This window comes from Acanthopagrus latus, chromosome 6, assembly GCF_904848185.1.
Source record: "Acanthopagrus latus isolate v.2019 chromosome 6, fAcaLat1.1, whole genome shotgun sequence".
In the NCBI taxonomy this organism is placed as follows: domain Eukaryota; kingdom Metazoa; phylum Chordata; class Actinopteri; order Spariformes; family Sparidae; genus Acanthopagrus; species Acanthopagrus latus.
In genome coordinates, this window is record NC_051044.1 from 29,686,458 (window position 1) to 29,711,486 (window position 25,029).

A 25,029-nucleotide genomic window follows, 5' to 3' on the forward strand; every position below is an offset into this window, starting at 1 on the left:
TGGTGAGCGAGTCAACTTTCCAGTCCAGCTCTGAGAATGTGCCACAGTCCAGTGGAGCAGAAGTGGAATTCCATGTCTGCAATTATTGAACAACAGGGTGCAGGAGAAGTATTTGAGGAGTGGGGGGGAGTGGGCGAAAAGTCAGGTGAGAATGAAAAGTTAGGAATCGACTAATAAAGCACCGACACAAAGCCAAATCCATTTTTATGTCTCTGTTTACTTTATTCTAAAAGAAACAGAAAGGGCTATACTGTAAATGAGATGATACACAACATGGAGGGGGTAAATATTAGAGAGAGGAATGGCATGGTAAATAAATGCAGGCATCAGAAGGGCATTTGAACGCTCAGCAAACTGGCATTCCTTAGTACAGAAGACAGCACACAGTACAGTACATCCTTTAGAGTCAATAATACAACGACTCTGTCATTCAAACAGAATCATATTGGCACTTAACAAGACAAAATAAATGTACTGGGTATATCCTCAATCCAGGCTACTTGGGAACAGGCACACAGCTCCTTACAGACATTGGCATAAGGCACTATGCTGAAGATCTATCATATGTATGTCTTTGTTGTTTCGTAAGTGGTACTGCAGAGTAGCTTCACATTCATTTACAGAACAATAATAAACATAAAAACATACAGAACTGCTGACAGATGAGCTATTGACACACATCCTTCAGCTGGGATGGGAGACTATAGAATTCATGAAGTCAAAAACATACATGTGCACAAACTTGTTATAAGGCACTGTAGTAAAACATTATATATGTAGTAAAAAAAAAAAAAAAAAAAAAAAAAAGGGTAGGTGGTATATACACCCGGGCATTTTAACATGTTATAGAAACATACCCTGAATGACTGTCTCTCCCAAAGTCAACAAAACAGACAAGACAAGGATATTATCTTTGTCAATCCCCCTCATAAAACCTCCCCAAAACATTACATTTTGACTTCACAAAGAATCTAATTCATGTTGCGGCAATATGCGTGAAAGGTTGCTGTTCTACTTTTTTTTTTTTCTTTAATGGCATCTGTTTGTCTGTTTTGAATTCCTCAATGAGAGGGGTTTTTGTCTGTTGACAGAATCTAAACCATGGTTTGGCCAGAAGACTCTCCCAAACTACAAGTACTGCTCCCTTTTCTCTGGTGGGGTACTTTTAACATTTGGTCTGCAATTCAAAAGGGAAAAAAAGACACGTTTCAGTCAAAGTACAGTCACAGCAAACAAAATAAACCCAAAAGATACACTTACAACAACCCAGAGGTCATAGGATATAACTGAAATCATAAATCAGCGCAACGGAAACACAAGGACTTTCAACTCATTGTTAACTCTTGGCCAATAATGGGACAGAGGGGGTGTAGTAGTGAGCTGAGAGACTGAAATGGAGGCCACCTCCTTTCTTTAAGAGAAGGTATCCTTCATCACATATCCTTTAAGAGTCCATATTTACAGAAAAGGCTCAGAAGGTGGGGGTGAGGAATGGGAGAAGTCAATGCGTCTTGGTTCCCATTCAAACTGATAAGGTGCACATGTAGTATTGAGGGGAGGGGGATACTACTACAAGAGGTCCAAATTGAGGGTCTAAGAGGTAACAGGAAAAAAAGGGGGAAGACAGTGCTTGGACAGTCGGACAGTCCTCGATAAAGAGGCAGGGGCTGATCAGTCAGGGAAACTAGTTTCACTCAACAACTCTGCCCTGAATTAGAGGAGACAAGAAAACATTCAGAGAAGAACAGGATTAGAGGACAGACAGGAGGGGAAATAAGAGACACATCACCACCTCCCCCGAGTCTCACGACAAATATGAAGTGTTAGAAAGAATACAGGGTGCTTGGTGATTATAAGACACTGGCAAAAAAGAGTGCAAAGTCAATGAGAAGGAGAATGGTAGATCAGTCATCAAGTTATATACAGTTAAAATAGATTACATGTTACAAATAAATATTAGTAATAATGGACTGATTGGTAGAGGTGAAAAACATCACATGAAGTCAGATTCCTTTTGCCATACTGTTAGCTGCTAGTTTATCAACTGTTCGTAAAGAAACATCTCGGGAAACATGCTCATTAGGTGTTGTTGTTGAGAGTTTGATGAGAGGGTTGATAGCACTGTCTTGTGTCTGTATGCTAAATATAAAGACTGAGCGAAATGTACCAGCCAGCACCTCTAAAGCTCAATACTGAAGAAGCCAATAAGACAATAGGTACCACTTGTGTATCTATCTATTAAACATGAATGTGCAGTCAGCAGATGGTTAGCTTAGTATGGTATAGCCTACAGGCTGGAAGCATCAGTTAAACAGCTAGACTGATACAAAAAAAAAGAAATGATCGATCACTTTACCCAGTCAGCGGGATAAAATAATAAAATGCTGGCATTGTCCTCATCAGGAAAACAACCACACAGACCAAAATTGAGAGCTTTTTATTGCAACAGATATTTAGATTTGTGGTAAAGCGACGACCTCTAGTGGTTGTAGTAATTACCAAGCAGCAAAGGAGAAAGTGAGATGAAGTAGTATGAGGAGGGAAACATCTGCATAGGGAGGTGGTCGAGACGGGACAGTCGGGTTTAACAAGCGCAGGATTTTCATTCAGATTGCTGTTTGTCTTCGGTGTGAACCAGAAGTCAATGCTGAGTTCTTTATGCTCTTGAACATAGTGTAGTGACTTTACGTACATAATAAACACAAGTTGCTTAAGTAGGTATGTTTCTTACAGAAGTAGAACACTGTAAAATTTTAACCATAACAATGTTTTCCTAAACCTAACCAAGTAGTTTTATTGCCTAAATCTAACAAAACAGTGTCCAAATGTCTAAGTCTGGTACGCTGCAATGGTTAGGTTGTTTTGAGAGACGCTGACAATCGACCTATTCAGTCATTTAGGTATTAGGGAGTGTTGCGTTTCACTTTTCTGCAAACTGTCAATATTTAAGGAGATTTTCATTTCATATACATCAGATCAGCATACTTCTACAATACGTTTCATATCATGATAAGATTATATGCTGATGAGCCGACTTGCACATCAGGAAGAGTGGATGGTGGTGGCACGATAGCTGGTAAGACTGACAATCACGTGACCACTTTTCATCAGTTGACTCACATTTTTGACAAGACGTTGGAATGTTTTGTGGTAACGGAACCAAGTAAGCCATACATTTTTTTTTCCTTGGACAGAGCCAGGCTAGCTGCTTCCTGATGCTTCCAGGTTGTATGCTATATACTAAACAAGCAATTTGATATCACTGTGTTGGTGTGGTGTTTTTTTTTTGTTTTGTTTTTTTTGGAACATCATTATCAATGTTGCTCCATGGCTATCATTGTAACTGATGGTTTAGTGATGTAAGAGCTTTGTAACCCAGGGAAAAGACCAAAAAAATGCATACATGGGAGAAGTTATCCTTTGAAACACACAGTTAATGTTGTGAAAGAGTCTGTATTAACCCAAACCCTTTTTTTCCTTCAGTATTTTCTTGTCCTAAACTTAACCAAGTGTTTTTGTTCCCTGACCCTAACCAAACAGCAACAGAAAACAAGAACTGAACTTAGTGTAAAAATAATAAGTGAACAGCATTACAACTTGTTCCAAACAAGATATAAAAGCTGGTCTGCCAAAGGAAAGTCCTGCACCTGACCCATTCAGCCATGCCAGCATGCACCAGAAGCACTTGTTAAGTTGGAATGATGGTCCCAACATTCATTATGATGCTCTCGGAACAACACCAAATAAGCGTATTTCATAAATGTTTAATGATAACTTTAAATGTGTGTTTTCTGTTTTTTTGGACACAGCATGGGTAGTCTTTTCAGACTTGTTGTGCAAACCCCTATTCAAAGCACAGCTGCTACTGACAGACCAGTGACGTCTGACATCCCCCTTTATTTAAAGGGCACAAGGAATTTCCTACAGACCTACAACCCCTCCAGTCTCTGAATAACAGAGCACTCCACAAACAAGTGTCTACCAACAAGAGGGGCTTTATGATGAGGAAATGGGGGCACTGGGAGCGATTCTAAGAAAAGTTAATGGCTTCATCATGTGGGGCAGTGATGGCCCAGCTCTTTTAGAGACTCAAACAAATTCAAAGTGATGTGGGAGGGGGAACGGCAGGAGCCCATTTAGACACACTGTTGAGTTTTAAGGTCTCTCATGTGGGGCTAATATCTATGTAATTCAACCTCATGAACTAGTCAGTGAGATCCCAAAACACCTGTAGTCACTTTAACCACAGTGAGGTTATACAGAACGTGGTTTATATTATTTACAACTCTGTTTTAAGCCTCATGCTAGCTTATGGTAATGTGTAATACTGCACTAGTGTCTTATAGCTTATCATGATTATACTTGTGTAAGAAGTATACAAGATAACTTAGATCTTAGACATTGGTCTGGTTATACAAGAGATGCTGGAGTGTATGGATCTGGGATGATGGTGTTAGTAAATGGATCATGGTGATATGTGTTGATGAGAACCCCCACTTTCTTTTAGTGGTGGGTAGAAATGATTAAATGATCAATAACAGCACTCACACTCCATACAAACTTAGCGGACACCCTTTACTAACAGTTCACCTCCACTCGTGCAGTTCAGATTGTGCCTTCATGTGCAGCTCTCAAGACCTGACTACGTAAGGAACTAGATTCTTTTAAACAGATGAGGTTCCTCAGCTGTCACAGAATGGTCTCCAGAGGCCTCAGTGACACAGGACGATGAACATATCTGCTCCTTTATTGTCAGGCATGGACATGGTTAAGCTGCCCTCAGTAGCTACTGAGATCATGTCATATTTTGGGTGGTGGTTTAGCAACCTGGTGTGAATTTACAGTCCAAAACTACCAGCTGGTGGATATTTTATTGGCTGATTCAAATGTTTTTTTGGACTCATATATAATGATGACTACTTTTAGGCTGATGAAAAGTACATGAATAAGGGATTTACCCGCGTAGCAAAGTTGGTCTGGTTCATTAAAGGGCAACACAGCCACATAGAGTACACTCATCCCACATAAAGCATTGAAGTAAGGTTCAGAGGTCCAGATCTGGTAACATGGGTGCCCATGAAATAGGCCATGGTTCTGTGCCATAATTGGGCCAGCTATAGTCACAATGTTGGCTGAACCCAGGCCCATGTCATGGGCGCCCATGTTGTGGCTACTAGATCTGGACCAAGTCTGGATCATCTCTGAACATGAATTCAGTGCTGCATGTAGGCTGAGTGTATGTGGCTGAGTCACTGAGCAACACTGACTCTACGAGAGGAAAGTTTATCAAAACATTCTCTCAATTATTTACTTTTAAATGGGCTCATCCACCTCGTCAGTAAGCACAGTGAGGCTGTAAATTTTATCTTGCTACTTTTTACCTTTAATAACAGCATTCTTATTTTCGCTTCAGTTAAGGTACTGCTAATTGGATGGTTGCAAAACTCTGAAATTAACTGGAAGAGTTGCTCTCTGTTTACCTGTAGCTGTGCTTTAAATCTGAGCAGGGGAAATCAGTGTCCTCTGTGATCTTGGCCTCACTGACCTATTTGCCCAGGCCCAGATTGTACAAGCCAGCTTGTGTTCTGCAACAGCAGAGGAGCCACACAGTAAGTTTATGAAAAGGGGTTTGGGGCTGTCCCTTACCACAACATAACTGCACCAGTGGAGTGTGAATACACAAAGTAATATGGAGACAAACCACAGATGCAGCTCCAACCAGGAAGCATAGGACATACTCATTAAAGTTTAACAAGTGTTGTGGTACCAGTCTCTACTGTAACTCCATGTCCATTGTCTCTGGCTCTCTTCTACCTGCTGTCATACACCTTCTATTTTGCCTTGAATGTACTTGAATGTAGTTTTTCTGTACCAAGATGCAAATATTTTGATTTCCAAAAATGGAAATGGAGCAGCTGTACTATTTTCATGTGTATTAACCAATGATAATTAGGCACATGTGAGGTCATATAACAAGCTCATCCTTAAATAAGTTAGCTGGATGACTGACAAGAAATATGTAGGTTGCCTGCACACCAATAATTAGTTAAGGTTTGTAGCTTTTGAAGCCACAAAAATGCATCCTACTGGTGGGTAATGCGTTTAACACTGTATGTGTACTTTACGAGTACCCCTGTCTGAACATGTATGCCAGTGTGTGAGTACTAATGATTGCATATGTGTACACGTGATAGTCTTTTTGTCCTGTTTTGTTCTAGCAGGTATAATTTGTGGAAGGAAAAAAAAAACGGAAGGTGATGCCAAGCGTGTCCGATGCTCTCTGTTTGGGTGGCTGCTGGAAGGGGGTGGGTTTTACACGTACTCCCTGGCTGTGGAAGGCTGTGATTGGCGATAATATTGCTGCCCTCGCATGTCGTCTTTAGAGCAGGAGCAGCACAGCAAGGAGCCGCCCAGGACCGTCAGACTGGCTGCCGCCCAGCCCACAAACAGAGCCGAGCCGAACTCATACCTGTGACAGAAAGAGGGTTTGAAAAAGTCGTAAAGAGGCAGGCCTCTGCAGTGTGTCTATTTTGTTGTCTTGCTGTTTTCACATCCTTAGAGAAGTTATTATAAATAGCTACAAAACAGGACATGTTGAAATTCTAAGCACTTGTACCCAAATAAATATCCACAAATATCAAAGACAGTAGGCTAAAATAGAAGGAATGATGATCGAAATTAATCAATCAATCAATCAATCAGTCTTTATTTGTATAGTGCCAATTTACAACGAAAGTCATCTCATGACACTTTCCAAACTGAGCAATTCTAGACTATACTCCTAAATCATTTCCTTTAGAGCATCTTCAAAATCAGATAACCTTTTAATCTCACCATAAAGTGAGTAGCAACAATGAGATGAATAATACAACTTTATATTTTACTCGCATTTGCTGTTCAGAGCTGCTCAATTGGAAAAATATATATATATATATATTATGCGGGGCCTATCATTTTGCTGTTTCAAGTGCCACCAAGAATAATAGGCTACTAGCACCAATGTAACCACAAACAGTTAAAGCTAACATAAACCAAGTTCATAAGTCATCATATAGACATGTTAGCAGCTAAAGTTAGCATCGGTGAGTAATGATAAAGAATTATATCCAGCATACTGTACTTGTAAACTGATAAGTAGGAACTGTAAGCAACTAAAGCTGGACGTGTACATCAACCTTAGTTAGCAACTTTCAGTAGCTAAGCTAACCATGTTTAAGTTTAAGGAAGTGTGAATCTGCGGCTAGCCACCCTCATAAGTCAAAATTAGAAAGTGATGGCAGTATTACAATAATGCATACAATATATTATTTCAATATTGCACAACACTTGTCTCATTACTGATTCACATGAGGCGGAACTTTTTCATCTGTTATTTGTCTAATGGGTCATACTTTGGGTTATTCAGATAAAATACATTCACAACATTTATGAAGGGCATTCCAGGAATTGTTTTGTCATACGGCTTAACCAGTAAATGTGATATAGTGTTTGCTTGCTCTTTTCTGACACATAAGAAATGTTAGGCCGGCATGACAGTATTGACTGTGTCATGCTGTAATTTAAATACCACATGCATGCTGAATAAAGTAAGTACGGTTAAATATATGAGTTCAGTTCTCAGTTCTTTAACATACCTGGCGTTGGGCGGTGTATTTGGGTTGAAGAACTGATAGGACACCTGAGTGGCATACCAGGACACAGACACCAATGTACATAGACCTGTGGAGGGGGAAGAGATTAGTAAGAGTGTTCTCTGTATCATTAAATCCTGCCAGAGCTAAAACAACATACAAATGAATAGGGGGATCCTTGTTTAGTTAATTGGGCTGGGCTTGTGGTTTATATCTGAGGTCAGTGGCTAATGCTTCTAAAGTGACCACTTCCTGTTTACAGCAGGGACTCCAATTACCCAGAAGACCCCCAGTGAGACATTCAGGCTAGAAAAAAATGCCAGATACTCATACTTGCTAAATGCGCTGGTTGAGATGGATACTGCAAGCGATTTTGGGTCGCAAAAATAAAGGAAATCACACCTGCGAGCAGGAAGAGAGCTCCTCCGGTCACAGCGATGCGGGTTTTGGTGGATGGGTTGTTATCTCCCACCTTAGTGCACTTCATGCCCACCACACTGACGATGATGCCGATGAAGCCCAGCAGTACTGACACTACCATGAGGGCCCGGCATGTCTGGATGTGGACTAGATAAAGAAGACAAAAGGAGGCAGGGAGGGGAGCACAGAATGATAGTGATACAATAGAAGATTTGAAAGAAAGGGAGGGTAAAAAGGAAAGGGAGGAAATTTGTGAGGAGATGAGAAAACTAATCGTCTTTTGGACCGTCACATGGAGTAAAGCAAACATTTCTGAACATTAAAGTGATAATTATAATGGAATGAAGGCTACACACGCCATGCAGGATTGATGGGAGACCACATGCATTTACGCTAAAAAGTTCATTCGGCAGAGTCGACCACTGTCCTACTTTCCAGCCGGGTCATTCCAGTTTTTTAATTTTAAGAGGTGACTATCTTGGTCAAGCTCAGGGACCTTAAATGATCCTCCAAATCGTCTTTAGATCATTCCACTGTGGTTTTGCCTTCTCAAAAATCTAATGCGCTGCCCACACAGGCCTCAGCACACACATAACTTAGTGGGAGGACAGCATATTTACACATATTTACACTCACACATATGTACGAATGCACAATATCCGCACACACACAACGACTGTAGGTGGGATCGACACAGATGAAACACACAACTCTCTCTCTCACACAGAGCAGCTGTAGGAGGGCCTGCTTTACATGTTTCGCACAGTGGGATTAGTGTGGCTTTGTCACAAAGCAAGATTGTTTTCACGGGGCTGTCGCCACAGCGTTCAGACATTGCTGCCTCAAACACTGCCGCTGATGAGCGCGTTAACCCAAAGCAAGGCCGTGCGCTTAATGACACTGTCAAAAAACTGATGGAGGGTGTCTTATTTACAACTGGCGAGGGATTGTCGAAATCCCAGCAGCAGCAGAAAACATGCAAAGTCCAATATCCTGGTTCGGATATCTGACGAAGATGATAAAGATGGTAATTAAAGTAAGCATAACAGAGCTTTTCATACAGGTTTAACAGGCAGAGTCCCAGGTGTTAGCGTCAAATAACAACAAACTTAAAGTGAAGGCCCGTGTTTATCTCAGTAGACAAGATGCAAATCACATCAAAGCCACAAACATGACATCGCTGAAGAGACTTGCACAGAAGAAAAACAAAAGGATATAACAAGTTTGAATAGAAAAGTAAAATGTACTCGAGGTCCATTTATCAAGCTTTTATCCAGAGCTACCAACTGCATTTCTTGGTCTTCAAACCTCCAGAAAGAAAGCTTGATTTAAACCACTGCCTCCAAGATCAAGAGTGAGCTTTCACTCCCCACTAGAATCATTTTAAGGATAATCCTAAGTCGCTTTCAACAGCAGTCTTCAGAGCTCTAGATATAAGTGGAACTGGGTTTGTGTTTGCAGGTTCCATGTCTGTTAGCCGACGAGGTACTCGAGAACGTGCTTTAAGCCACCTGATTCCTACCTGAGTCCTTCAAAACGAAATCCACATTCCAGCAGCATGAAACAACTAAAATCATCCATAGATTTGTACAGTACAGGCAACCTACAGAAATGGGGAAGCTCTAATGTTTCATGCCACGTTCCCATCCACTCGCATGTAAATTGATACAATTGTAATTGATGGTGCCACTTTAAGTCATTTTTTTTGTCAAACTACTGTTTCTAAAATCCAAAATAGAACTAAAATAGGATAAAATTAAGTAGCCTGACAACAGGTACACTTTTGAAAGAGCCCCCAGAGCTTTAACCCTTCAAGGTGTCATTTGTAGGAGGTGGCCAGAATTTGAAGGTAGCACCAAAACTACAGGGGGCAACTTACTGCTGCTCACTATTCTGGAGTTGCTACTCTTTGCTGCAGTCACCTTTGGCTGTAACATCTAGCTTCCATGTCAGCTACCCATAGCAGTAGGCCAGCCTGGGATGGCGGGGGGAGTCACCGCGGGCAGCAGTGCTCCAGCAGTCACAGCTGAGCACCAAACTGGGACTCTGAGACCGACCGTTTAACGGCAGGTGACAGCACAGAGTCGATTTAACACTCGTTCTGACCAGGACTGTGGAACAAGACTGCCTTGGTGAGCTTTACTTTGTAGGCGTCCAGTGTTTTACGATATGTTGACGAGGCAGTTTAGCTAGTCTCAGTTCGGTGAAAGAGAGAAACTGGAATTCAGGAAGGTGTGCATTGTATTTTCAGTTTAGTAATCAAAATAGTTGCAAAAAAATGTTTTAGTTTCAGACTAAGTGGCAAACTCACTGCTTTCTACAACTGCCAGGGGCTAGCTGGTTAGCATGCTGACTTCAGTAGACATCTCTGCAACACATTACACTGATGTCATTAACCTCGACAATTTAGTTTCTTCTCACTGTGTTGACAATGTGTGGGGGGGTTTTCAACATTTTAAACAAATTGCTCCTTTTAAGCTCAAGGGAATACGTAATTGGACCTTGAGTTTTGTTTTTTTTTTCCTTATTATTATTATTATTATTTGACTTGTTTTTTTAAGATTTTTTATTTTATTTTATTTTCAGTGTGGAGAGGAATACAGTTGCAGGCTAAACTGGAGCAGAGTGGAACGGGACCAGATGTTAGTAAAAAGAACATTACTTCAAAAAGAGCTGTTGAGCAACAGCTTGAGCAGGCACCCAAAGTCATCATTTGTCATTGTGACAGAAATACACACACCATTCATGGTGCAGCAGCGAAGCATCTCAGAAGCTGATCTGAAGGGACTGACGTGGAGGGGAAGAGGATGGAACGATCTTTGAAGTCTGATTTATGTCTCCAGAGCTCCTTTTGATGGAGTATCTGAATAGTCGTCAACAGAGAGAGGTTTGATATTCCTTTTCTTTCATCCACTCCGGGCATTCCTCTTTTCTTCTGAGGGTGTGCGGGGGTTCAGGCCCATGCTAAATGACACCGCTCTGACCAGTTTCAGTCAGTGACAAACCAGAAGGGTGGTCGGGGGCCTTCGGGGTCAAAGAGAGGCTAGAAGGATGGACAGAGGGAGGCGGCTCACCCACCAGGCCCTCTCTTTCTAGTGCCAAGGTTGGCAGTGCCAGCCTCAAGCTTTCAATGAGTGTGTGTGCTTGCTAGTGTGTTTGCAGGCACTGTAAGGTCCTATTGTGAGGTCACTTGTGACTCTGTCGTACATTATATCTGCTCGCCCACTCACCCAACTACAAAACTGGACTCGTTTTGGACGACTCCAGCTCTTTTTCCAAATGTCTTTTACATTAAACTCAAAGCACACTCATGTTCTTGATTGTATTACAACACAATTTTCCCTTAATTCACTTTCCAGCAAACAGGGTGGTGCCCCAAATTCTCCCCAATGGGTCCCGTAACTCTTAAAGCTAACAATTAAGACGGACATGAAATGTTACAGTAACACTTGATTAGCTTCGTATGTAGGTACAGACACATCACGCCTCCTGATTCACTCTTTTAGATGGGATTATTTTTCATAGTCACTGGCACTTTTCCAGTCTTAAAGGATAAGATTAGTGATATTCTATAATTTTTTCTACTGTCAACAAATCCCATGAACATGTGCAACAAGTATGGCGTGTGGCTGATATACAGTATTCTACACCTGTGCCACAGAGCTCTGTTGTTTTTCAAAAACTATAAAACTTTTTTTTTTTTTAAAAACATCAGTGAGCTACATGTTCCCTCATAACCATGAACACAAGCAATGTTTAGTTTGACGCGCACGCCATCATGCTGCACAAAATACCCTCAAGCACACCAAATGTGTATTAATTCATGGATGAATGTAGTCCCTAATAAATGTGCTATTTACTCCTGTTTGGGCAAAATTTGATAAAAGCAACGGTGCCCAGAGGGTTTAAGTTATTACTGGGTTCACTTTAATAATCTAGTATCTAAGTATTCAATATTTGTGATTTTTACAGATTAACTTTAGAAGGACGAGGGATTAGGGCTGAGCCACGGACGGGTAGGGAAGTCAGAGAGTATCTTGAGGCATAAACACACTGATGGATTTGGTCTTGTAAATGGACTTTATCGAACATAAGAAAATATATATTATAACACCAGCTTTATTCCTTGATAAAGTCGTGGCAGCTGATATGTGTTTTGGATAGTTGCTTGTCCACTGGGAAAGAGATTCAGACAAGAGGGCAGCTGATCTAAAATATCATTTATATGAATTAGTTTTTAATTGACGATGAGGAGTTTGAACTGTCCAGACTACCTCTGACAAAGCAACAGGCCACATGTCATGTTCGATGGACTGATACTGACACTTGCGGCTCGGTGCTACAAACCAAAGCTGAGCAGGCCTCAGCTCTGGCCACACTTTGCCATTTTGGAACTTTGCCATCGTGGTTTAAACACAATATTACTGTCGTGGTGTCCAAATGTTTTGTCAGATGAATCCGAGGTAATGATGTAATGTGACAGAACAGATTGACAGAGGCAGGTCGATTTGATGTTACTATTCTGAAGAGCTGTCCTTTCAGCACCACCGTTCACACTCTTCTGACAACGGCGGCGCGTCCTCTCAGCCACGTATTATCCTGGCCGCCGTTTCCTTTTTGAGCAAAGTAAACCTGCAACAGATCTGAACAGTCTCCACTACAGCTGCTTGACTGCATCAGTAGAGCGCAGCACAGTCTGGTGAACAATTACACCCACCGTCACATGCTGCTCCTGCTGCGCATGTAGCCAGGGAGGTGAGTTTCTTTAGAACCCAAATCAGCGTTACGACTGCACCAAACCAACGCCTGAGGGGTGTTTAATCAAGACTCAGTGGCTCCGTGACCCCGGACACATGATTGGATGCTGATCTGCTCCATTTCATAATCTGTCTGGGGAGACACCTGAATGAACCTGTGATTGATCAAGAATGCTCGGCCACGACGTCTCAGTTCCGCGTTCACTCAGGGCTACGCGGAGTTGACTCTTCGGAAGGGTTTTCTCCAGCATTCGTCTCCAATCCGACTCTGTGCACAACTGGGTGTGTTAATGGACAAATGGAACAATGTGAGCGTGTGGGGAAGACAGAGCGCATTCTGGGAATATCTCTGGTGTTTGGCTCAACACTGCCCTTTTCTTCTCCTAACAGCCCCTATTCATCCGCAAGGACAATACGCTGTTCTTACTGCCGCAATGAACCAAAAGCGATGGGAGATCAGCTCAGGCAGCAGCCACACAGAAAAATGTTTTGATATAATGACTCGACACCAAAATGTTTTTACAAAGTGCCTCATTTGTTACTTTAAGGCGAGTGTGCCACAACAGGACCCGTACGCACAACCGGTCCCAAACCACAGAGAAAAACAGAACGGACTTAATGCGGGAGAGAAAAAAGTGTTCAATTGTTTTGTTAAAATGATTTCTGCCCGAGCCCACCCCCTGTAGTCTTTCATTAGAATCTCTAATGGGCTGATTTAAGCAGACAGTAAATGGATGGATTCTTATAATCTGTGTGCCATTAATTATGAGTCACTAGGTCCTGCTTACAGATTGAAGATGACAGGGGGCTCATATTCTGAGCTAATTTATGTCTGAACCCCACATTCCTGACCCCCTCCCACTCCTCACACATTGTGTTTCATGGTGTTTGCCGCGTTTTGATTGAACTACATTAAAGCTTCGAGCATTTTAAGGGAGATTTACAGCTGCTGGATTTAATGCGTCCCAGATAGCAAAGGCGCTCGGGGACTGGTTCTCCCCGTGTTTTTATGCTGCTGATTAATACGTGTGGCCAAATGAAGGGGCCGGCTATGAAAAGCGCTGTGATACAGCAGCAGAGATGTGTCTTGGGGTGGCTCAGGAAGACAAACTGAAGGCAAATTGTTTTCAGTGGATGGTGCTTTTGTCATCCTCTCCAAAGAAAAATCACACAAAACAGCAAAAAAAAAGAAGAAGAACTTTTCTTATAGAGCAGCTGCATAAGAGTGCAATGTGAGAAGGATAGAAGGATAAAAGAGTGGGAGCAGTCGTTCTTTGTGATGTTGTACAAGGAGATTATTGCCTCATTTGTATGTCAGCTGTGCTTCTCCATCATCTGAGACTGTTGAGTGTCACTAAAACTGGAATGAGACCACATGTCACATCGCATTTTGGATATGACTGTGTTGTAATATGGCATCAGTGTTGTCTTTTAATGGTTTTAAAGCCTGCATCACAGTCAAGTGATGTAGTTTTCTCATCTTACCAGAGCACTCTAGTTGTTCTGATACTAGTCATTATATCTGATACTGATTATTGTTGATCAGAAAAGTCATTGTGTGAGTATTTTGTGAAACCAGTGTCCATCCCAACAATAATGTTACAATATCGACATCGAGCTACTTGGTTAAATACAACAATTGTGACATTTGATTTTCTTGTCCAGTCCCAGCATTTATGAAGGGCTATGAGGAGATTTCAAAATATCTAGATGTATGTTGCACATCGCGAAATTGCCCCAAAAAGATCACAATGTTAGTTTATGGCCATACTGCCTCGCCCTAATATGATTCCATCAGCTACACAATGCCCAACGAACATTTCAACCCAAAAAGATTGCTTTCTTATTTTCTTGACAACATCATGTAATAATTGAAAACTCACAGTTTGTCTCACAGAAAGAAGCTTTACCAAATAGTTGGCAGAATGTCATTAGTTCACAGTCACGGAAAGATCAGCTGGTGAAAGCCACTACAAGTTAGTCAGGTTTTGCTGAACCAAATTCAAACGTTGTACTCACTGTCCAGCGAGAGCATGGAGTCAAAGATCTTGCACTGCACCTGTCCCGTACTCTGCGAGGCGCAGCTCATCCACAGCCCCTCGTACAGACCAACGGCCGTGATGATAGCGTCGCCGGCGTATGACGACTGCTTCCACTGCGGCAAGGCGGTGGTCGAGATGATGCCGATCCAACCGCCCAACGCCAGGAAATAACCCAACAACTGGAGACCTGAGTTGGCCATCCTTATCTAGCTCTGTCCCTGTACGTCTGGCTGCTCTCGCTCTTTCACTCCCTGTTTCACTTGTAACACTTGCTCGGGTGACTCCGGTGTGTCGCCCTTTCTTTGAGGAGTCTTCGCGTACGCACCTGTAACAATCCTGTTACTCGCTTCACTTTTGTTCTCACTATCTGATCCCTCTGAGCATCTCCCTCTGTCCCTCTGCGTTAGCTCTCATCTGTAGAACTCCCTTCCTCGTCTCTAACTCTTTCTGCTCCTTGCTCTCCACGTCCTGGGCCTGATTCTGCCCGTCAGCTGGGACGATGAGTTGATGTCTTTCCTGTCTGATTCCTTGGTCTCTCTGGGGCTCAGTTAAAGCTGAAGAAAGACTTTGTAGAGGTCAGTGGTTCAGTTCATCAAGCATTGTCGCTGGGCTGCCTCAGTCTCTGCATGGCTTCTTCCAGTCTCCACTCTCTCTGCCTGCTTGCTTACTTTCCCCCCTACTACAATCTTTCCATCTGCTCCAGGCTCAAGTGGCTCAATGAGGGGTAGCAGAAAAAAAAAAACTGTGAAAAGAAAAAAAAAAAGCTGAACACAAAAGTCCTTAACAGGCTGACCACAGAGGGATGGGGTGAAGGGCTGGCCTGTGATTGGACTCCTCTATGTAGTAGGAACGCCTACTGGGAGGGAAGAGAGACGCGCTGGTTGGGAAAATAATCACTGTTCCAAACAGAGGGGAAGAAAAAGCTAAACATGTAGCTCAGAAGCAAAAGGTAAAGTCACTGATGACAAAAAGTCAAGCATTTCTTGCAAAATTGCTCCAATCAAATTGTGGACTTTGATTCTGTACCTTAATCATTCAGTCGGACTATGCAACACAATCTCAACATGCTGTTTTACCTGGGGTCGGATGCATTAATCCTTTAAAAGTTGGCCGCCCCTGCTGGAGGTGTGGAGGAGGTGGTGGTAAAGTGCAACAAACACGCGTAAATCAGCATCTAAACAATGCCCGGCTGAAAAGGACATGTCAAATCCAGACAGGCTCTCTGGAAATTATGGGCCGCTGAGGAAAGCCTTCCCCATCACCATGGCAACCCCGACAAATGAAGAGAGAGAAAGAGAGCGGCGGAGTGAGAGTTCACCCGACTGTACATCCTTACGAGCTGTAAATGCAGACACACTCCAGCCTTTTGTGCCTTTGGAGAGCGCCGAGACCTGTTTTCCCACAGTTGCGCGCCCCGTCCGCCTCACTCATTCAATTACTTGCAATTTGCTAACTAACTCAGTAATTCTATTCCGCCAATTAGACTGTCCACACACCCGTTCCCAGAGACACGGCCGTTTTCTCACATCTCTAAGAGACATGTCTCACCCCCCCACCCTGCTCACACTCACAGCCTGTCTACACAACAACCATGTTCTTGACCAATACGCTCAAGGTTGTTTTCAACAGAGTTTGGATGTAAAAAATGTGACTCACCTGCTATTAAATAGTAGAAGTGCGAACAAAGACGTACGGAAAAGTGGGCCGTTGGTGGTGCAGGCGTTCTGCGTGAACGAGCGTCATTTTCTTCCCCCTTCGCATTTTTCTCTTTGTATGTCCTGTTTGACCTTTTGTATCTTTTCGTACCTTTCCTATTCGGCTTTGAACTTCATCTACCATTAATAATAAAAAAAAAAAAAAAAAAACACTAGAACATGTGAACATGCATGTGACCTTACTTATCCCGCACCACCAGTTCACTACACTCACGTACACACACAAATTCACACACATATGGAAAGAAAGAGCCATACATGGACGTCGACTCATAGTTCCAACCAGCCATGTGTGTTTTTTGGGGTTTTTTTTATCCTCCAAGCCTTTCTCATCTACACTACTCTTATAGGTTGGAATATTCACAGTGTATGTATGTGTGATCGTAACCATTGATGTATTCAGGTTTGTGGCGTCTAATGAGGGGCTTGACGTTACGGGGTAAGTTGTGGTCAGAGCACAGAGGTCAGCTGAGCCCAAGAGGCGAGAAGAGATGAAAGAGAGGCAAAACAAGTGCCCGGGTCCTGTATGGGTGAACGGGTGGGGGGGCTTCAGCGAGGCTTTGCGAGACAGCTTTTGAATCATAACAGCACATTGCCATTGGTCGAGCAACTGTAAGGCGAACAAGTCGAAGAGAAGAGCTCGACAGTCCTCATATCTAAATGGCAAAAATATTTCTTTCATTGCCTTCTAAAACTCATATTGACAAATGAGTCTTGTTTTCTGATCTGCCACCTTTATGGATAACTGGTGGTGAAATAAAGGCAACTGGACTGCCTGGCTAAACTATGCAAGAGGGTGATCATGCTGTAGGATTACAGAAATCAACGTTGACGACTGATGAGATGGGAAGTGAGCCGCTGCCTCCTGTGCATCATAGTGCTTTATGTCATGACACTCCCGGCGCTGCTTCTCAGAGACAGTCCAGACTTTTGCTGCCAACGCGAGAGGTTTTAGGTTTCAAAAGAAGACCATACAATTTTTTGGTCAGACCACTCTCCTCGAAGAAGTTTAAGAGCAGATAAGGGGTGCATTCATAGAGAAAATCTGGTGCTTTATACTAAATGCAAGACCATTTAACATGAGAGCATGGCGTGTTTAAAGAAGCCATGCTGCGGTGCAACTGTAAGAACATGGATTAAAAGGAAACCTTTCCTTTGTACTGAATGAAGCACCTCCTCTGCAACAACTTGTCAAGAATGAGGAGGATGCCAATGCATATTATCAATTATCAATAGCAATTAGCCAGTGTTATGCAGACAGCAGATAACTGCTCTGCTTGTATACTGAATTCACCTATCTAGGACTGCCGTTTCAGCTGTTTCTTGAAACACCGGCTCCTCTTGATGCTCTGCTACTCAGTCTCCTCAGACAGAGTGTGCAGAATGCACTCTGTGGCTCCAAGTGTGTGGCGCAATTCCAACAGCGCTTAATATTTACAAGTGGCCAAGTTAGAGTGTGCTCCAGCACATATGTGATAATATACGAACACACCCGTACTCAGTGCGGATTCAGCAAATATAAGATATTCACAGATTTTTGCAACTACATTAGCTCACTTGGTGGTGAGCAACACAGGCAGGTAATTGTGCAACAACATTTTGGAAAAATATACATTAACATAGTAGCCTTAATGCATGAACAATGAAGAAAATTGTTGCTGTGAATGGTTTGGAGCAGGTTGTATTGACTTTTTGAGTAACACATTACATGAACTTCTTGGATGTCAGAACATTTTCCTTAAGTTTAGAGAGAAGGGTTTAGTTATGCTATGTTTCTTGTACGGCAACCAAAACATTTTTGTGAAGGTTAGGGTTATAGGATAATATACCTCGAGTGGTATAAATATCATTTCAACGTCTCTTTCATTTTTGTGACTCGGTTGAACCAAGGCTCTAAATACCTTTTTTGAGCTGAAATCAAAAGCTAGCACTGAGAAATGTGAGCCAGCTTTCGCTTTCAGTTCCCTGGTTTAAAACCTGCTGTAAATGAGTTTGTAAAAGGAGACGCAATTACGGATAACGTTGATAAGAAGACTTCCTGTTCTCATCTGTCTTTACCCCAAGACCCTTGTGCTGTCGGTCTGAGAGCCGCCGTGTCGTTACCACTGTGAATACAGCACGTCTCTCCCCTCAGATCTTATCTCTTTGATATGACTCTCTCCAAACAGGAAACCAGCAAATGTGGTTAGCAAAGTCTCATACCCATGGACAATTAAGGCGTTAGGGGCCTTTCAGATTAGCCCGTGTTGTCAGGGTTATCCTGAGACACATGTGGACATGTAAACAGCATCGGAGGAGAATTACATAACAAAACAGGCAGGTTGTGGATTAGTCTATTTGAAGAAACGTATTATCCAGTGAAGCAGCTTCACTTTGATGTCACATGAAGGGAATTTGTATGCAGTGATACATCTGGAAGATACGATATAATTGATATTACTTGGGATGTGAGCTTGTACACAAGTTAGCGGTGTTCCCAGAGAATTTGTAGTGTGCTCCAGTAAACTGTAATTACTGTACGTCAAGCCTTTCCCTGTTAATGTTCACCCAGAGAGCCCACATGAGAAGGTGGCGTATGAATGAATGCTAAGTCAGCACAGAAATGAATAATGTATGTCTGTGCCCCTGAGAACAGCTCCTCTGGCCTGGCTGAAGTGGCCCTGAAGAGACTGTTGGATCTGCTCATTATGGAGCTGAACAGGGGCGTCTTTTCCCCGAAGTAGTGAGTAGCATTAAGTGCTGAGACACACACACACAAAAAAAAAAAAAACAACGTTGAGAAAAACAGTTTGAGAGATGAATGTTTGGCGAGGTTATTGTCGCTGACTGATGTCTTAATTGCTTTGATTATGTCATCTTGGATACTCAAATCTTGAGGCTACTGTGAGAGCTTAATGGGAGCACTTTTCCACGAGTGTCCCACAGTCTAATGACATACAGCGGCGCTGCTTTCCACGAATTCTTTTCATCCCACTGTTTCCTAAACTCACTTTGGTTGACCATTTTTTTATGCCTGGCTTCAGTTCAGTTGTTGGGTCATTGCCTTCCGGTCATGTAGCCATGAAGCGTGTGACTGCCTGGGGAGCGTGGAAGGAGAACCGTCTTTTCCATCCTCTCCACCCATTTACCCTCCAAACTGCTTACCCCCCCCATCACCTTCCTGTCTGTCCATCTTTTCTTCCTCTTCCTCCTTCCCTCCAACTTACCATGGGGACACACAGGATTCAATGGGTGCCATCAGTTACTCCCTCTCTCCATCGTCTCTCCCCACCTCTTACCTCTCTCCCTCTCCCCAGATTTTCCAGACCCCTGCCGCACTAAGCTGAGCTTAAGAGTCAGCTGAGCTGATCAAAGACCGTAGCCATGTAGTGGCTAACAAGAGGCGAGAGTTCCCAACGACACAGGACCTCCCAGGGGTTTCCACCACCATAGACATACTGTAACTAGAATCGACGTTGAGGGACCCGAGCTGATTATACGCTCTGCCTGCGTGACTGCACGAGTAGCCGTGTGGCACATAGATGACTGTCTGTTTTCCTGAGAAAATGTATTTATTCTTGCAGAGGCTGATCTGAGGTCCATGGCACATGTTGCTTGCTTGCTCTAGTGATTTTAAGTCTGCAGAGAGAGCCACCCTCCATTACCCAACATCCCCCTTATATGTGGGGAAGGCCTAGGTGTAGTTCCCACCACTCTCCTCCCTCTCGCCCCATCATCCCCTCCTCCTCCTCCTCCTCCTCCTCCATCTACCACTCTTCTCGTCACGTCCACCCCTTCAAGTTACCTCTGCATGCTCTGGCCCCCTATTATCTCTCTAATTAGCCCGAGCAGACTTTCCCTCCTCTTCCTCCTCCCTTTGTTCCCCATTTCTTCTTTTGTCCTTAATGACCTTTTTCCTCTCTTCCTCCATACTGCTTTTCCCGTGTTCAGTTGTAGGCCACCAGTTGACCCCAGCAGAATTGAAATCACATTCTTAAGCAATAATGACTTTTTTTCCTTTTTTTGTTACATTTGTACATGTTGAACTAGGCATGTCACTTTGTGTTTGTAATTCAAATTAATGTTTGTGCTAAAGGTTACAAAATGTCTGATGTGCTGTCATATTGTTTGTAAGTTAGGCTACTGTTGTTAGGAAACCAGCAGGCTGTGCAAACATATAAGTATTCCACCAATCCATTTTAGATGTAGGCTTAATTCAAGGAAGCATCCCATTCCAGTTAAATGATAGGTAAATGTAGTAATGGCGTAGAGGAATAGCTATGGCTTTTCATTTCTCATATAGACATATTAAAACAATAATGCAAACAGCAATTTGTATACGTTTTAATATGTTTAGTTTTTAACAGTGCAAATATTGTTTTCCTTACTAAATAAACTTACTTAAATAACTTATTGAAACCTTTGACTGAACTCAGAAATCTTTTGTGTGAGAATTTGTTAGGTAGACTTTTTGAATTTATGTGAATTTATGTGAGTTTTTTTTTATTTATTAGTTTGTGCTCCCTGGCAATATTTTGCATTAGGTAGAATATACAGTTTGGCTGTCCACTGATGCCAGGCCGGGCTGCCCTGCCACTGCTTCATCACCCAGCCTGTCTGCACTCAGATGCTGCTGCTGCTGCCACAGCTAGTAAGGTTATAATAACACATCAGCCGCACTGACAGAAGTGTTCATGGTCAGTCTGCTGGACAACAAGACTAACAAGAGTCGCATTTACTTTTTAACGTGGAGAGAGTTAGGAGAGCTGACAGACAAGGCCATGGTGGAGGATTTGTTGCCAAATTCAAAAGTGTCTATTTGGCAATAGATCGGATTTAAAGTCAGTCATATCGGGGAATCTGATAAGAGTAATGACAGAAGGGGAGTGAGGTCACTGAGAAGTTGGTGGGCATCACCTGCAGCTCCTCATCAAACAGGTACCTCTTGTTCAATACTCTCACAACCCCTTCGCACTTTACTATTTTCAAATCTGGCCCCTCTAAAAGTTTTACTTATGAACTTTTTTGGGAGAGTTCAACAGCATCTCACAGTCACAGATAGAGTTTGCCCACAGGGAGCCATGTAGTGAATTTTCTGATGAAAGTCATATGGACATGTGGACGAAAGCTAGTGCATGGACCCTGCGCTCAGATTTTTCCTCTTCACAAATACAAAATGCTAATCACACATTTAATGATAAACAGTATATCCCGCGGATCATAAAGATGATTGCATTATGCAGATTGCTTGCATGTCGGCTTCTCCCCTAATTTTGGACTAAACATTCAGAGAGATTGGGTAAAATTCAGAAGACGATTAGATGATTAAACCATTCAATTAAAAACAAAACTTTGTTATATCTCTGTATTTATCCTCCGTCTCCCCTCTGTCACCGCCTCTTTATCCACAATAAGGGCACAAATTATCCAGCCTCGTCTTTGTCTTCTTCCATCATTCCCTTCCTGCCCTCCACCTTTTGGCACCTTATTACTTGCCTCCCTTTGTACCATACAGTTGCTGGAACCAAATCTCTTGCACCTGCAGGTCCAGGCTCCATCCGGTTCCCTGAAGTCCTGAAAGCACTGTGCTGATCTGATCCTCTAAGAAAATCAGGGACATGGAGGGGAAAGGAGAAGGAAGAAAGAAGGGGAACAGAAGGAGAGCAGGAACTGGTGCTGCAGCGCTAGTGGTAGTGGGGAGGGCTCCTCTTATGGGTGTGCATTTAGCTGAAGCCGGAAGGAGCTTTATTGTAGCCTAAGGTTAACCCAGGGCTCTGGAAAATGACTTGAATGCTTTTAACGGGGTCCACAGAAAAAAAGGCCTTTCTGGTCTGGAGTGGGGCCTCCGAGTTCCTCTGTACGAGTACCGCTTCCTCTCACCATGGAGTAGGCCCACCTGGGGATATAAAGTTTGATTGATCTGGGTGCTGGTTTCAAGGATCTGTATGCCAATTTTACTTGCATTAAACTAAAAAAAAAAAAAAAAAAGGAAAAAATCGCTGTAAATGTAATGTAATGTAAATGGATTAGCTAGATAAACTGCAACATACAGTATATTTGGCAGAGCTAATTCGCCTGATTGCTTTGTTGAACAGTTGAGAGTGTTGTCTGTATAACTGCCCACCTTCCTCAAAGTGTCAATCCCATCTACAGTATAGCAGCCTCAATGGCTTACCGTTTATTTGTGATCAATAGAATATTTTGCTATATTTGTGATTTATTGCAATTCGGGACTTGTTTTTGAAGTTTCTTCTATCATTTCTTCACTGCCATTAACTTTTATACAGACAGTCCGATACCTAGTTTTTGACCAAAACCCTGCAAAAACCCATCAGCCTCCTTTTCATTTTGTGTTTAGTTCCTACATTAATGCCATGCTTGACTTCCTTAAATTAAGATGATGAACACAGTAAGTATCATCCATTCTTAATTTAGCATTTACCTCAAAGCACAATTGGGCAGCCAGAGTTGCTAGAATGACTTATAGACTTTGTATGTTTTTATTACAAGACAGCATAACAGTTGGTGTGACATTGGTGTACATTATAAAAACAACCTTTCAGTTTTTGAGATATCGCACTGCTTCATAGTTTTCTAATGATTAAAAAAACAATGTATGCATTTGCATTACATTGCTACACATTTGTCTTAATTCTTTATCTTTAACAGGGATGTGGGGAATCAGTGAATGATGTGGTGTCTTTCTCAGAGCTCACATTTCAAATGTAAACTCAACATCAGAAGTGAAAAGTCTGTCCAGTCTTAAGTACTGATGCCAGCACACCATCAACACAGTGAGAATGGGAGTACAGATGACCTTCAGTCAATATCTGTGAGAAGTTAACGTCAGTGCTGGGGTCTTGGTGTATGTCTGTGGTCGAAGTGTGTGTGTGTGTGTGTGTGTGTGTGTGCGTGCGTGCGTGTGTGTGTGTGTGTGTGTGTGCGTGTGTGTGTGTGTGTGTGTGTGTGTGTGTACTGTATGCGAGCCCAACACCAACAGACAGGCGGTGGGAGGTAGCGGAGCAGAGGCCTGAGGGTGAACAGCTGAGGGTGACTATAGAGAGATTAAAAAGGGAATGTGGGACTTAATCCACTGTTATACAGCAGTCCTCTGAGTCTCCACTCACTGAGAGAAAGCAAAGAAAAGACAAGCATTCCTCCCAGCCTCACTACACAGCACACAGACCAGGGGCTACAGACGCCATTCTCCTGCCATCTGGCCTTAACCAAACAGTGAACAGCCCCTCGACCCTGATCCGCTCCGGGCCCTCCAGCCCTCGAACCTCTGCCACCTCCATACACTCTCCATCTTTACCCACAACCCTCTGCTGCCTCCCACCTCCTCCTCAGCCTCCACTTCACAGCTGTGTCACAACCACAGAGTAAGTATTACCTTTACTTATAATGAGTACTTTTTTTGTTTTCATGTTCAGTGCAGATAACAATCAAACTATTATTATTATTTGTTTTATTTTTATCATTATTGGTAGTAGTTGGAGTAGTAGGACTATGATTATTACTGAGAATAGATGTTAAAGAAGGAGACTTGGTGTTGAAGGCATTTGGTACAATCTGGGCAGATGTATGTCCATAAGTGAATAAAAAAACTGCCCCTTCTATCAGAAAACACTCACCAGTACGCCCCTAAATTAGCTTCTGAAGTCTAAACTCCTTCTAATGTGCGTTTAGTAGCTGATAAGATTACAGTTGTACTTGACAGCTTCCAGGTGTGTAAATGCACATAACGTGTCTAAAGCAAAGGGAAGGAGGAGTTAGAAATGGTTAAATGATTCAAAAAGTCTATATTTTTTTTACTTTTCAACCACATTTCACCAGTTTGGCAAAACTTTATAATAACCATCACTGATCATTTAATTATCATTAAATAAACTTCAATTAATATTTCGCTGTTTTAAAAATGAAATGCTTTGTAACCAATTTATTAAGCAGTTGTTGCAACTGATATCTACAGTACTCAGTAAATGCTTAATAAATACTGTGTAGTTCATATAAACATTATTTGGATGGCCATTATAAGGTTGCAACTGATGTTTATAAACCATTAAAATCGCTTAATAAATGGTTTATTAAGAACAGAGTTGTTCGTAACAACTCGACTTCTAACTAAAGATGAATCAACTGCGAATGTTTTTCCTATTCGTGATAATGGTTATTATGGTTTTATTAAGTTTTACTAATTGTAAGCAACAAAATGAGCATCACTCATTTAGCAACAGAGCTGTATTTGTTTCTGGATTATTGTCAGTAATGTTAGCGTTCACAGTAAGTGTCATTTTAAAGCTGTTCGAAGTGAAACATATTCTAATTACTTTTTATAGTGTTGGATGGTTTAATCTGTAGCATCATTTAACATTTTGTGTGTAAAGAATGGCTGGCAGGTACATGGAATGGACTAAAAAGTCTTATGAAGTAGTATATAATAGAGAGTTGCTTAAGTAAAGCCCATATAACCTCAAATATACTG

The 25,029-nt window shown here is 42.2% G+C and overlaps 1 protein-coding gene across 5 annotated transcripts; it reads right to left on the bottom strand.

The window, feature by feature from the left end:
- Positions 1-197: 197 nt before the first annotated feature.
- Positions 198-16,137, bottom strand: cldn19 (claudin 19). Of its 5 annotated transcripts, none has more exons than XM_037102462.1 (6): positions 15,927-16,137; positions 14,828-15,746; positions 8,034-8,198; positions 7,635-7,719; positions 6,323-6,469; positions 198-1,708 (listed from the first exon to the last, which is right to left on the bottom strand). In XM_037102462.1, the coding sequence occupies exons 2-6, from the start codon at positions 15,048-15,050 to the stop codon at positions 1,672-1,674; spliced, it is 657 nt and encodes a 218-aa protein (XP_036958357.1). In that variant the 5' UTR covers positions 15,051-15,746; positions 15,927-16,137; the 3' UTR covers positions 198-1,671. The 5 variants fall into 5 exon arrangements, with proteins under 5 accessions (XP_036958357.1, XP_036958356.1, XP_036958355.1 ...); XM_037102461.1 differs by having other exon boundaries at positions 198-1,177; positions 14,828-15,592; positions 15,927-16,131; XM_037102460.1 differs by having other exon boundaries at positions 198-1,177; positions 14,828-15,703; positions 15,927-16,131.
- Positions 16,138-25,029: the final 8,892 nt, after the last annotated feature.